This window comes from Lithobates pipiens, unplaced genomic scaffold (genome assembly GCF_037356315.1).
Source record: "Lithobates pipiens isolate NorthernLeopardFrog02 unplaced genomic scaffold, aLitPip1_a1.2 Scaffold_28, whole genome shotgun sequence".
Lineage (NCBI taxonomy): Eukaryota > Metazoa > Chordata > Amphibia > Anura > Ranidae > Lithobates > Lithobates pipiens.
The window spans coordinates 169,935,683-169,949,350 of record NW_027507789.1 but is presented as its reverse complement, the minus strand read 5'-3'; the positions used below and the strand labels follow the sequence as shown (position 1 = coordinate 169,949,350).

General features: G+C 41.3%; 1 protein-coding gene across 1 annotated transcript in view; it reads left to right on the top strand.

The window, feature by feature from the left end:
• Nucleotides 1-13,668, top strand: part of LOC143935779 (keratin, type I cytoskeletal 19-like) — an 85,657-nt gene that overhangs the window by 54,381 nt on the left and 17,608 nt on the right. The window contains exons 3-4 of the mRNA XM_077459888.1: nucleotides 2,919-3,075; nucleotides 6,908-7,072. Coding sequence (XP_077316014.1) covers nucleotides 2,919-3,075; nucleotides 6,908-7,072 — 322 coding nt within the window. The remainder of the gene's footprint in view (nucleotides 1-2,918; nucleotides 3,076-6,907; nucleotides 7,073-13,668) is intronic.

Genomic DNA, 13,668 nt, shown 5'->3' with positions numbered 1-13,668 from the left:
TAAAATACTTGCCCCAATTTTCTTTTCCTGACACCAATCCATGACAGCATATGAACCCTCCCTTTTTTGATCTTGTTATTTTTATGGAGAATGGGGGAGGTTGCTCTAGCTTTCCTTTTATGATTTACACAGGTCCTGTGGGTGGATATAGGGGTGGAGCAATATCACATGTATGGTATGTTGCCATGGATTGGTGTCAATATTCAAGGATAGAGATCACGCTGGACTGACTTGGTTGGTCACTGGTTGTAGATAGGAGGTCCAAAAGGCAAGATAAGAAAAGTTTCTTTCCAAAGTTTGATGTCTGACTGTTTTGTGAAGATGGTAAACCCTGTTATGGGTATGAGTTTCTACCTCAGGGTGCGGCCAGGTGGTTGCTCCCGTAGTGATCAAAGGGGTTGAATGTAAAATAGCAGCTGAAATGCAGTAGTTGTAAAATAAACATCTTTATTTGGAGTATAGATGGTAAAATGTAGCAAACACGTTTTGGGGAAAAAAAGACTTCTCCTTCCTCGGGACTTCTGTTTGAGTATGGCTCCCGTTGGGTCTGTCTGGGACCAGAGCATAAGGTCTGGGATTGAGAATGTCCAACCATCAGCTTAGGCTTGAGAGGCAGCATTGAGCTCTCAAGCCTCAGCTGACGGTCGGACATTCTCAGACCTGATGCTCAGGTCCCAGACAGACCCTAACAGGATCCATATCCAAACAGCAGCCCTCAGGAAGGGGTAGTCTTTTTTCCCCCGAAACATGTTGGCTACATTCTACCATTTATACGCCAAATAAAGTGGTTTATGTCACAACTACTGCATTTAGGGCGCTCCTTTACATTCACCTCCATGGATTGGCATCAGGAATGGAAAATTATGGTAAGTATTTGATACAATTTTCCATTTTTTGGTCGCTGCTGAAGAGTTGCAACACCTAAACGTTTGTTACATTTCTCTGGGACTCTGTTGGTGAGATATATGGGCTGGATTCCTGGCTCGGCACTCCTGCTGTGCCCATTATAAAGGGTTTCCATTCTACTTAATGTAATTTCGCAAAGTGATTTGAAGTGTGTTTCCCAAAGCGCTTTTATGCTCAACACAAGATTTCCTTCATATTCAGTGCTACCCATTCACATCTAAGTGTTGTGTTGCTTGGATAAGCTCAAAGCTCAAAGCTTAGAAAAATACATGAGCTTCTTTGGGACAGAGTCTTACTGTTTGGCCTCTATAGATGTCAAAATCCCTGAAAAATGTATGTACTAGTTCAAGTGTGAATGGGGACCTAAACATACTAGTAAGTAGAAAATATGGCAGAGGAATGAAAAATATTTGCTAAAAATTGGAATGACATGAAAAGAAGTGAAATAGAGTAGTAGAGATTCTTAGTAAATTAATGCATTACTATCTTAAAGTAGGATAAAGCTGTCGATAGATGACTCCTTGACTGTTTTCTCAAAAGGTTGAGTTTTTGATTGGTGTGCTTCTTCTGAGATCCTTCAGTAGAGTCAGTAGTTGAAAATAATAATGATAGGGGTCTATCTATCATTTGATTTTGATGCAGAGATTGTGGCATTGGTTTTTCAGGTCCTAAAATTTGACAGAGTAGGTGACATTTCTTTGCATCACATTTTGTTGCTGCATTGAGCTGTTAGTGGCACCAGTTCTTACTTAAGCATTTTCAGTCGCGTACACATAAGCATGCCGTTTTTAATTTTTCTCTCCACTCTGGCCCTGTTTTAATGACAATTATAGAGATAAATCAGATGAAAAACTGTATGTTTGTTTCTACAGTGGTGTTCCAGCCTTTAAAAGGGCACATGTTCAGGCATTTTTCCAAAAGAACATAAAAACTGGGCATATTCCAGCACTTGGGAGGCACAACTGCCAGGAGTCATGACAAAATAAATGACAGTATGAAATATATGGCGTCTGAAAGCTGTATGCTGTTCCTAGTGGTATTCACCTTTAGGGCCATGTGTGGTTCAGCCCACCATTGATCTTGACAGGATTGCTGGCACTGAACCTATGCCTCGCAGATGTAGGACTACGTCTGTTTTCTAATGCTATATAGCTAAAAGCAATCATGTACATGAGCCCTAACATAGCTGTTTGGAAATCCCTCTTATTGGTGTCTGTGTCTCTGCTAGGGAGATTCAATCTCTCTGATTCTCCTGGTGACCATCCAAAAGTCATAAGAAACCCCAAATTTGACATAAGGAAAAAAGATCAGAAGTCTTCCAATGGAGACACCAATACTGGTGACAACTGGATGCACTGCCATTTTTACACTTAATTCTTGTTATGCCACTGGAACTGGAAGTAATGCCGTGTACACATGAGGACTGGGTCCGACGGTCTTCCCAGCTGACTTTTGGCGAAGGTCCGACGGACTTTCTGAATGAATGGACTTGGCCACAGATGACTGGACTAATTCCGTTCGAAAGTCCATACATTTTGAACATGATGACGTAAATGGGACTAAACAAGGAAGTTCAATAGCCAGTAGCCAATAGCTTCCCTTGCCTCGCATCTGGTCCATCGGACTAGCACACAGACGAACGGTTTTCCAGATTTTTAGTCCATCGGACTTGAGTCCGTCGGATAGATTTGAAACCTGTTTTATTCCTAGGTCCGTGGGGAAAAAAAAGTCTGCTGTAGCCCACACACGATCGAATTATCTGCCGGATTCCGGTCCGCTGAAACAAGTCTGCCGGAAAGTCCGATCGTGTGTATGTGGCATAATGGGTTCACAGACAGCAGAAAAAACATTCCCTACGCTGTCCAGAACTAGACAAAAGTTTTGTATTTATGTTATTATTTGTTTTCTCACCTTTATGACTTCTTTATTCTTTTTTATTAAGTATTTCCGCCATATGCAAGTTTTAAATGACCCTGTGGTGCAGTTGAAAAATAGTTGATTTGTGGTTTCAGATATGACACAGAAAAAGCATTTCGTGCAGCCTTGGAGACGGATGTGGAGGGCCTGCGCAAAGTGATGGATAACCTCACCATTGTCCGGACAGACCTGGAGATGGAGGTGGAGGGAATGAGGAAACAGTTGATCTACATGAGAAAGAGCCATGAGGAGGTACTGTTATGGCCATTCACTGCATAATATTTGTATTATTCAGAAGACATGGATGGGTTCAAGGATAGCATTGTATCAGTAGGGACTTCTCAATTAAATAAAACAGGACAGGACAAACAATGTATCACTTTGGTTCCCCAGTCTGAAGAATAGCTTAGACTATTAAGCCATATATTATGATAATTGTTCTGCTTACAATATGTCTGGTTTTACCAGCTGTCATTTTTAACTGGATATGGGCAGAGAACCAGGAGTACCAACTAACAATAGATTAATTGTACATCGCAGACACAATGATACTGAAAAAGAATGAAGAGGTTTCTTAAAATATGAGCAAGGGAACCAAGCTTGTATACAAAGAGCCATACCAGATCATGTGACTCCTTTGTGGCCCAGCAACCTAGTGCTTTGGAATGCAAAGGGATCTGGCAGGGCATACACCATTAACCACATCACTGTAGATAAAGTATATGGATTATACAAGAAAATGTAGAGATGAAGTGATATTTTGTATTGTTTAACTGGGAAGAATAATGCCCCGTACACACAGTTAGATTTTCCAACAACAAATGTTGGATGTGAGCTTGTTGGCTGAAAGTTCAACTGTGTGTATGCAGCAGGTTCTCAAATTTTCCACCAACAAAACTTTGTTGTCGGAATTTCCGATCGTGTGTACACAAGTTTGATGCACAAAAGTTTGCGCATGCCCAGAATCAAGCAGAAGAAGCCGCACTGGCTATTGAACTTCCTTTTTCTCGGCTCGTCGTACATCTTGTATGTCACCGCATTCCCACGTTCGTAATTGTTGGCCAACATTTGTGTGACCGTGTGTATGCAAGACAAGTTGGAGCCAACAACCTTCGAAACAAAATTCCACGGTTTTGTTGTCCGAAAGTCCAATCGTGTGTACGGGGCATTAGACTGGAAGATTCAGGACAGCTTAGTTCTTTTCATAAGGCAATGTATATAGAGTTGTGCCACCTTTTTATAGGAAAGCAATAGGTGTGCTGCATTGTTGTTATTGTTATAGAATTGTTCAGATGTTAATACAAAGATTGGATTTAATATAGGTTTGCCAAACCTGGGGACCCTATAATTTTGCCCCAGAAACCCATGACAAACCTGCATCACTACTTGATCACGCTCCTGTATCTCACACTAAATTGCCCGGCATAAGATGAACCTAGATGCAAATACTTGGTCTGATTGTTGGGCAGATTATAGACATAAACACAAGATAAGACAATAATTAGGTGCTACAAAGGAACTGGTTACTTTTGCATGGGTAATGTGTGGGTGGGATGGTTGAATCTGTGGCCACACCTACACATGAAACCAGTTCTATGCTCCTCTGCAGTCCAGTTTTATGGCCATCTTGTGAATCGGATAATCTGTCAACCAGAGTTACACATGGCCCACTTACTCTTGGTAAGTTCCTTAGGTGGGAGGAACATTTTTGAACATTTTTATTCATGTGGACTTTCATTTCCCATTTGGCCTAAGTCTGAATGGGAAATAATGTACACTATATTAAAAAAAGTATTGGGACACCTGCCTTTACACGCACATGAACTTTAATGGCCTCTCAGACTTAGTCCGTAGGGTTCAATATTGAGTTGGCCCACCCTTTGCAGCCATTACAGCTTCAACTCTTCTGGGAGGACTGTCTACAAAGTTTTGGAGTGTGTCTATGGGAATGTTTGACCATTCTTCCAGAAGTGCATTTGTGAGGTCAGGCACTAATGTTGGACGAAAAGCCTTGGATTGCAGTCTCCACTCAAATTCATCCCAAAAGTGTTCTATTGGGTTGAGGTTCCTCCACCCCAAACTCGCTCACCCATGTCTTTATGGAACTTATTCTAATGCGTGTAAAGGCAGGTGCTCCAATACTTTTGACAATATAGTGTATGTAGGGTTCAGGGATCATTCATTTTTCTATTAAATAGAAGTGCCCTCACCTCTTGTTCTGTTTATTGATTGCTGGTCATCCCATGGTTGGTTAACCATGTATTGCCTTACTATAAAAAGTAATAGTTGATTAGATTTCTGCATACTGATCTAAATGAAGTATCTATAGTTATAATATGCTTATTCTGGGAAACTAGAAATTCAATCTACGTCATAAGCCTAGATAACTAAGGGATACTAGCAGTCATTTGAGCCAGAAAAAAAAGGAAAAGAAACAACCAGCTCTGACAAATGTATAATGAAGTCTGTTTTGAAGAACAATAAGGGTATAATCAAATATCCACACCCAAATAACAAAACATACCTTTCATGGTACTGTCAACGAGAATAATGGACATGTGAATAAAGAAGGAACAAGTGTGTATCAGTAACTGTCTACAGCGCTTGCAAAAAATGACAGCATATAATGTATTCAGAACACATAAAGAGTAGAGAAAAACAAACTTAGCCATAGTAAAAGGCCACTGATGATAACCTTGAACTGGACATTGTTACGATATTGTAGATGTTATCATGGTAATTGTTAGTTTGTACATACATGCTTCTCTTTATCTTTCTATAGTCCATTCATCCCTATACAACAGTTGTACATTGAATAAGTAATACATATAAGAGGGGAAATCTGGCCGTGCATGCTTGATAAGCACACCTCAATGCCTAGGAACACAAAGTAAAGAGTGAGGCCACATAAAAGTACTATTTCAGTTATTGGTGGACCTTGGTGGACTGAGTCAACCCTTGGCTTTTTACATGATTGAATACGTATTCATTGGAATCATTCTGCAATAATTTCCAACTCTTTCCCTGCCCACCATTCTACATAACAACCCCTTGCAATGGGAACAACAGGTATTCAGATCTAGGAACTCAGCCCAGAGATGTCACTAATACAGCCATAGGAAATTCTCAGGAGTTGTAAGCCCTTGTACACATGGTCGGAGATTCCGACAACCAAATCCGCCGGAGTAATTCCAACGCATTAATTCCAGAAGAGGTCCGGAAGTGATGTTGCATCCACACGGTCGGACTAAGTTGTCGGAAAATCCAATTGTACATAACGTGATGACGTTATTTTGTTACAACGGGACTACGTTCAGGCTAGTAGCCAATAGCTTTGGTCTAGGAATTTGATCTGAGCATGCGTGGCACTTTGTCCATCGGAGTAGGCTACACATAATCGGAGTATGTCCGATAGGAGCATTTTGTCAGAAAATTTTACCGGCAAGTTGGAAAATTTGGTCCGTCGGATATTCCAACGGAAACAGTCCGATGCAGACCACACACAGTCGGAATATCCGACAAAACGGTCCGATAGGAAACATTCCGTCGGAATCTCCGACCGTGTGTACAAGGGCTAACTCTCCAACATTTACCAAAGACTGGTATATATGTAGGGTGGACTGACCCTTAAAAGGAAACCTGTCGTGGGATAAACATAAAGACATTGCTGCCCACTTTTTCTGCAAATGCTAGCTGCCTGGTTGTCATGCTGACCTTTACACTTTAATATCTTGAGTCACTGACCCAGAATAAGATCATAATAGAGAGTGGGGAGGAATTAGAACCTCTGTGAATTTTTTTTTTTATGGTTGTTTGTGTCTCTGTTGAGGAGAATAACCCTCATTACCTGTCCCAGAGACATGGCAGGAACTAAAAACAGTCTACCCAAATTAATGGAAATCCAACATTTTACCATTGTCATCAGATTTCTATTGACAGATTCAATTCCTTCCCAGTACTATCCTAAACTAGCACAGAAAGTTTGGGCTGAAATTTCTTTTAAACTTTTTACAAATCTAGTACTAAAAATATATCTTAGCCTTGGAATACAATGGTTATGTAATTGTCTGACTTACTCATACAGGACATGAAGCTGGCTCAAGCACAAAAGCAAGGTTCAACTGTCAATGTGGAAGTTGATGCCCCCAAAGGTGCAGACTTAGCCAAATATATTGCTGAAGTGAGAAAGGAATATGAAGCCATTATAGAGAGGAACAGAAGAGATGCTGAAGAATGGTACAAACAACAGGTACGAAAAGTCCTCACATAGCCAAAGAATGGTAATACAGTCATTTGATGGAAGATCTGTCACTCATACAGTCAGCAATGTTTTACGTTCCTTATTTTTCTACTAAAAGGCTAATTTAATCTGAAGCCCCCTATAAGAAAGCTAAGCATAGTAGAGCCCTAGCAGAACAGAAAGTGCAGTATTTACATGTGTCATTCTATCACATATCCCAAAAATAGGGGGAAAAATGTCTCATTCTAGGATAGTAGTCATGTAAACGGGGTTTAGTCTCCTCTGTAAAGCCCCATACACACTATCAGATTATCTGCTGAGTTTTTCCTTCAGATTTACCAAAACCATATAATATGAGGACAAACCTTAGGAGTTTCAATGTGTATGCAATCAGGCAGGCCCTTCTACTACATGGTTTTGGTAAATCTGAAGGAAAAACTCAGCAGATAATCTGATAGTGTGTATGGGGCTTTAGCCTTTTGTTTGTAATAACCCCTGCCATGTTCCCAGTGATTTGGGTTGATCTGCACCTCTCTTGTGCAAGACTAAATAGTGGATTGGTGGAGATAACAGGAGGGTTCAGATTGTATATTTGGGATTGAAGAGAGAATGTAGTTTCCTCATTTGTGGGCTCTCTGTAACAGGCAACTGGACAAGAAATTTGAAGAACAATGATAGATCAGACCGGCCTTTCTCAAAGTATTCTTTCCAGTCTCAGGGAAACCCTGCTAAAAATGACTATATCTACATCTCATGATACATTTGTGTGCTGGTCAGGGGGAAGAAATTAATGCTCCTTACACTTTTGGTCATTGAGAAGAATTACCTCCTTACAAATTATCGTACTAAAAAAGATCAATGGTGTCAGTGGGAACTTATCTGAGAGGAACCCTAGGGTTCAACAGAACCCTGGTTGAGAAACCCCAGATCAAACACGGCTGCAGATTAGGGGTGAGTGTCATGCATTTGGGGCAACAGAATGTAACATTGCAGAAACCCCCTCCTTTAGAGCTTTTGTAAAGGAGGACATTTATGTTACCAATATTTGGATAACTTTCAGTAAAGAAATTAAAAAGACATTGTGGGAGATTAACTAAAACTGGAGAGCGCAAAATTGGATGGAGCTCTGCATAGATAACAGCTTCCATTTTGTTGTCTAAGATAAATTGAACAAGTTTGAGTTAGAAGCTGATTGGCTACCATGCACAGTTGCATCATATTTTGCACTCTACAGTCTTATTAAATCAACCCCGATGCCTCATTATCATTTCACACAAGCAGGGTGCTGGAGAAGGTCTCAGGAAGAGGTCACAGGCTGCACCTGGGACTGTTGTAGCAGCCATTTCGGTTCAGGAGCGGAATATGTTCTGCTGATGGCAGGCTTGTCGGAGTGGCCAGACAGGTTCCACAGTTGCACCCACTAGAACATCTGGGTTACTGTTATGCAGTCCTCAGAGACCAGACAGTGAGGCCTTACAACCTTTCATGTAAAGGGTTTTCCTGATCAGGTCTATAGGCCAGAGATGTCCAGAAACCTATATGTGAATTTGATGGGTCTCTCCACTCCATCATTGCAGTTGTAGTTTAGGTTCCTGGACCAAGAACAGGCTAAACAACCTTGCCCCTGGTTTGTCCTTCAAACAGAGACATGCAAATCTTTCTTTTATGCCCTTTGGCTAACTGTACAGCCAGAATTCATGATATATGTCACAGATACGGCTTAAAGTGATTGTAAACCGCCACCTTGTAATACAATCAATTCAGTTTAAAATAGAAATGAAAGGTGAAACATTTGTGTATAGATATGAAAAAAAAAAGGTTATAAATACCTTGTTTTCCATTTTTTAATAAGTGATAACATTCCCTCTGTTCTCAACTGCATACGAGCTAGGGGGAGGAGAAACAGCACTACACTGATCTTCCCAGTGAAAGGATGTACAGGGGGAGGGATGGGGGGGCTGTCAGCACAGGTCTAGACATTGGAGGAGACCAGGATGAGTTTACAGCATAGCTGGAAAACTGACCACTTTGTGCTCTCATGCTTAGTGTGGTCAATGTTTAATAGTAAAGCAGAAGGACTGGTAGGACAACCAGGGATTTCACATAAAGGAAGCAATACAAAGAGAACAGGATACTTTTCCATACAACTACATGGTACAGCAGGCACATATCAGCGATATGAAATGTTGGGACAACAAACACTTTGATATTATAGTAAAATGTATTAAAAAGTGTAAATAGCATATCAGGCTTGTTAGCCATCATTGTATGAAATTTCAGTGCATGAAATGTAACTTGTCGGGGGCTACTTTCCCATAGGAAGGTTATACACTTTGGAGTCAACTTACACATTCAAACACTGGTGTAGCAGATATCCTTAGGCTCCTGGTGTAACAACAAAAACTAGTTGTAATGCGATGACTATGAAATAAAGTACGTGGGTGTACATATACATAAACAGTGTATGCACATAAATCATGAAGGGACTGGTTTTGGACAACTGGATCTCAGAAAACTGGAACAAAAAGAGATTGAGTTGTACAAAGTAAATATTCAGGTTTTATTTTTCACATGAAACCTGATTAGCTGTTGTCTACAATTGTTCCAGATTTTCTTCGGTTCTGGAGCAGTGGCCAGTGGTACATTAATTCTAGGTATGAGTGGGATTCAGTGGATTCACAGATAATGAAGTTACTCAGTACAGAGTAGAACCAGCATTGTATAGCCCAACTGCTCTGGTTGAGAGGCTCTTAAATATGAAAGGGTCCCTAAAGTGCCTTGAGCAAAATTGAGGAGTTTGGAAAGAATAAAAGCACCAGACTATTGGTTTGAGGAACCAAAACTATTAATTTCACTAAAAAAGTACATTGGCATACTCACTGTAGGGCCGTGGGCTCTGTATTGGACTTGAAGATGTCAGAGGATCTGCAACTGCCAGAGCATAGGGGATAAAAGACTGTGGGGACTGGTCTTACAGCCTAGAGCAGGGGTTTCAAAAGGTTTTAATCCAAAGGCCACAACATATACTTTACAATCAGTTTTAAAATTAATGAATAAATCCTCTCCAAGAACTAACATTACATCAGATTTCCCCTCTTCACATCATTACCCCCCCTAACATCAGAATCCCCCTTATACATCAGAAGCTCCCCCAACCCTTCAGAGTTCCCTTTTCTTTTTAAGCGCCCCTCCCCCTTACTTCAGGGTCTCAATTAGAGCCCGCCTTTCATATCAGGGTTTCTTCCTTACACCAGGGCTTCTATCAGAGTTCCCTCATACATTAGGGTCCCCAATCCCCATCAGAGTTTCCTCTTACATCAGGGTCCCCATCAGAAGTGGAGACCAACTGATCTAAATTCTCAGTCTGTGCACTGAGTCTGAGGATACGCCACTGACACTAGTGGTGGACCACAAAAAAAAAGAAATGTGGTCCATGGGTTGTAGGAGGATCAGGGAAGTAAAATTTGGTTATTGCGTTCCCCTAGATCAGGGGTCTCAAACTGGTGGCCCTCCAGCTGTTGAAAAACTACAAGTCCCATCATGCCTCAGCCTGTAGAAGTCATGATTGTATCTGTCAGCCTTGCAATGCCTCATGGGACTTGTAGTTTAGCAACAGCTGGAGGGCCACCAGTTTGAGACCTCTGCCCTAGATGTATCAGTGCAAGGCAACCCTTTTTTTTCTTTTCTTTTGGAGTTCAGCTTTTTTAACGTCTCTGGTTCCTTATTTATGTGTTGTTCATTAAAAGAGCAACTAAACAAAACGTAAGGTTTACAGTGTATGTACAAAGTGTGTATGTACAAAGTGGAGAGCAAATTACTACCTTCATATCTAAAAGCTAGTTATGTGGATGTTTGCAATATTTAGGCTGATGGTTCAATGAATACACAAATATCCATTCAAGCAATTGAGAAAAAAATGATATGACTACCTGCCATATGACTGCTTTGAGGTATTGTACTACTGTCTGTTATCACTTGCATGATCACAAGACTAAAATGATTGGACACGTGTCAAGTAAACAGACAGCAGGGATATTTTCCAGAAAAGTTACTCTAGCTGTATTACAACAGATCAGAGACTTTTCAGGTGAAAAATAATCAAATTAAAGTGGTTTCCTGCATTAAAGTTAAAAATGTTTAGATATCAGTATCGCCTCCTCACCCCCCCCCCCCCCCTTCTAAATTGAGTCCTCACTCGACCCAGCACTGTGCCCATCTGCAGTGGCTCTGTCTTCTCTTCCCACTCTTACAGGCTTTGCTGAGGTAGGGGGAGCACTTCTATGACCCAGATTCAGCCGACAGCAGTCTAAAGCTCACTGTCGGATGACGTCACAGAGCCAGTCCAGGCTTTGCAGGGATCCCGACAATTATGTCTGGATCTGCCCAAATTCCTGACTAGCAGCTGGCGCAGTCTCTCAGTGCTGCTGAGAGGCTGAGCCAGCAGCTCCCTTTCCCTATACAGACCGGCGCTACAGAGAGTGCTGGAGGGGCAGAGCCACAGAGCAGTGACTTGACAATCGGGGCCCAAGAACTGAGCGATTAACAGTCTTTGATTGCTCAGTTCTCAGCATAGAGCTGGCAGGGGGCAGCTGCAGGTTGGATCGATGCTACAGCCATCTAGGTGTACGTTGACCTTCTCCATATAACCCCTCAGGATATGTTATATTTATGTATTTGTTCAGTTCACCCTTCCATTGCTCCGATATCACATTCATATAATGAAGGTGTGGAGTAATTTTTTCCTCAATGCGTTCCACAGTAAAACTTCCTTAGGAGGATAGAGGGAGGTTAATAATGCACAGTTGCCCCTTTTGACCATCAGACAAATGAATGGGCAGACCAGTTGGTGTCCCCCCAAGGGGAACAGTGGATGCACCAAGGCTACATTCTAGAGACCCAAAGACAGTGAACATGTCCAATAGATCCATTTAGATGTTCCCATATGAATAGCCAATATGGAGTACAAGCCTTGATATTTGGTTGTCTGGTATATTAATATCCTTGTACTGGACACTTTTAGCCCTTGTACACACGTTCGGAAATTCCGACGGAAAATGTCCGATCGGACCGTGTTGTCGGATAATCCGACCATGTGTGGGCTCCATCTGACTTTTTTTGTCGGAATGTCCGACCAACAAAGTTTGAGAGCTGGATATAAAATTTTCCGACAACATGATCCGATGGACAATGTCCGATCGTTTGTAGAGAATTACGATCGGACAAAGTGCCACGCATGCTCAGATCAAATTATGAGACCAAAGCTATTGGCTACTAGCCTGAACATAGTCCTGTCGGAAAGAACGAACGTCATCATGTTCCGAACGATTGGATTTTCCGACAACTTTGTCCGACCGTGTGTATGCAACACCAGTTTCGGACAAAATCCGTCGGGAAAAATCCGACGGATTTTGTGGTCGGAATGTCCGACCGTGTGTACAAGGGCTTAGACAACTGAAGAGCCCATGACATTCATCGCTTGTCTGTAGTGCCAATAAGTGCATACACCTGGATAGTCCAAAAGCAGCACAGCCAGAGGATATCTTTGGACACCTAAAAATAGTTCACACACAGTATAGTAATGGAATAGAAATAGGAAATAGGAAAAATCTCCTGAATTAGAAAGTGAAATAAAACGTTGAGTCTCAACCTTCTACTCCATCAATAATAAAAAAAAGCTTGGGTTTGAGTTGGGTTTTATTGCCAAGAACAGCTCTTGAATGTTGTCTAAGAACAAGCCAAGGCTTGCGCATGAATACATTTTACTCTCTTAGCTAATGTGTATGTGTACATTGTGAACATAGACTTCTTTTACCCTGGCACATGCCTCATGCCAACACATGTCCCTTTAGTTTAGACTAAATGGAAAAAACGCTTCATTTGTTCAACATTTTATGTTAATCCAATCTTATTTTGGCTTGCGTCAATTTTGGCTGGTGGTCAAACTGGAATTGGTTCATTCGTGATAAATTAACCCCAGGCCCTATACAAACATTATGTTATTGTATTGTAGAAAAGGAAAAACATGCATTAACAGACAACCTCCATCACTTTACATATACAATCATGCCCCTCATTTCCTGAAGATGACTGATGGGCTGTTATGAGTATAATTAATGCAATTAAATGTGTTTGCCTCAGACATTAGGGCACTAAAGCAGAAAATTCCGCAAAGCAAAAAAAAAAAAAAGAGTGTAGATTATGAATGGGAAAATACCATGCCCATTGTTCATAAAACGGCACTCAAGGCATTTAAAACATCTGCAAACAAGTGCACTCAAAGCATGCTAAAGTGGAATTATTTTTTGTCATTTTAGCATGACTTAAAGCAGAACTTCAGTCATTTTTTCAACTTTCCATCTATTCAATTTTCTGCCCTTATTGTTTAAACTTTGGATAGTAAAGCATTTTTTCTGCCAGTAAATACCTTATACAGCCCACTTCCTGTTTCTTGTCTAGTAAAAAATACTAGGCTCATGGCATCATGCACAGCTCTCGCTCCCTCTCGCTCTCGTGAGAATTTGCCAGGAAGGTGGGTGTGGGGGGGGGGGGGGGGGTGAGCCATAAGAGGGCCAATGAGAGATGCAGAGCTGGAGGTGTGGCTCTGT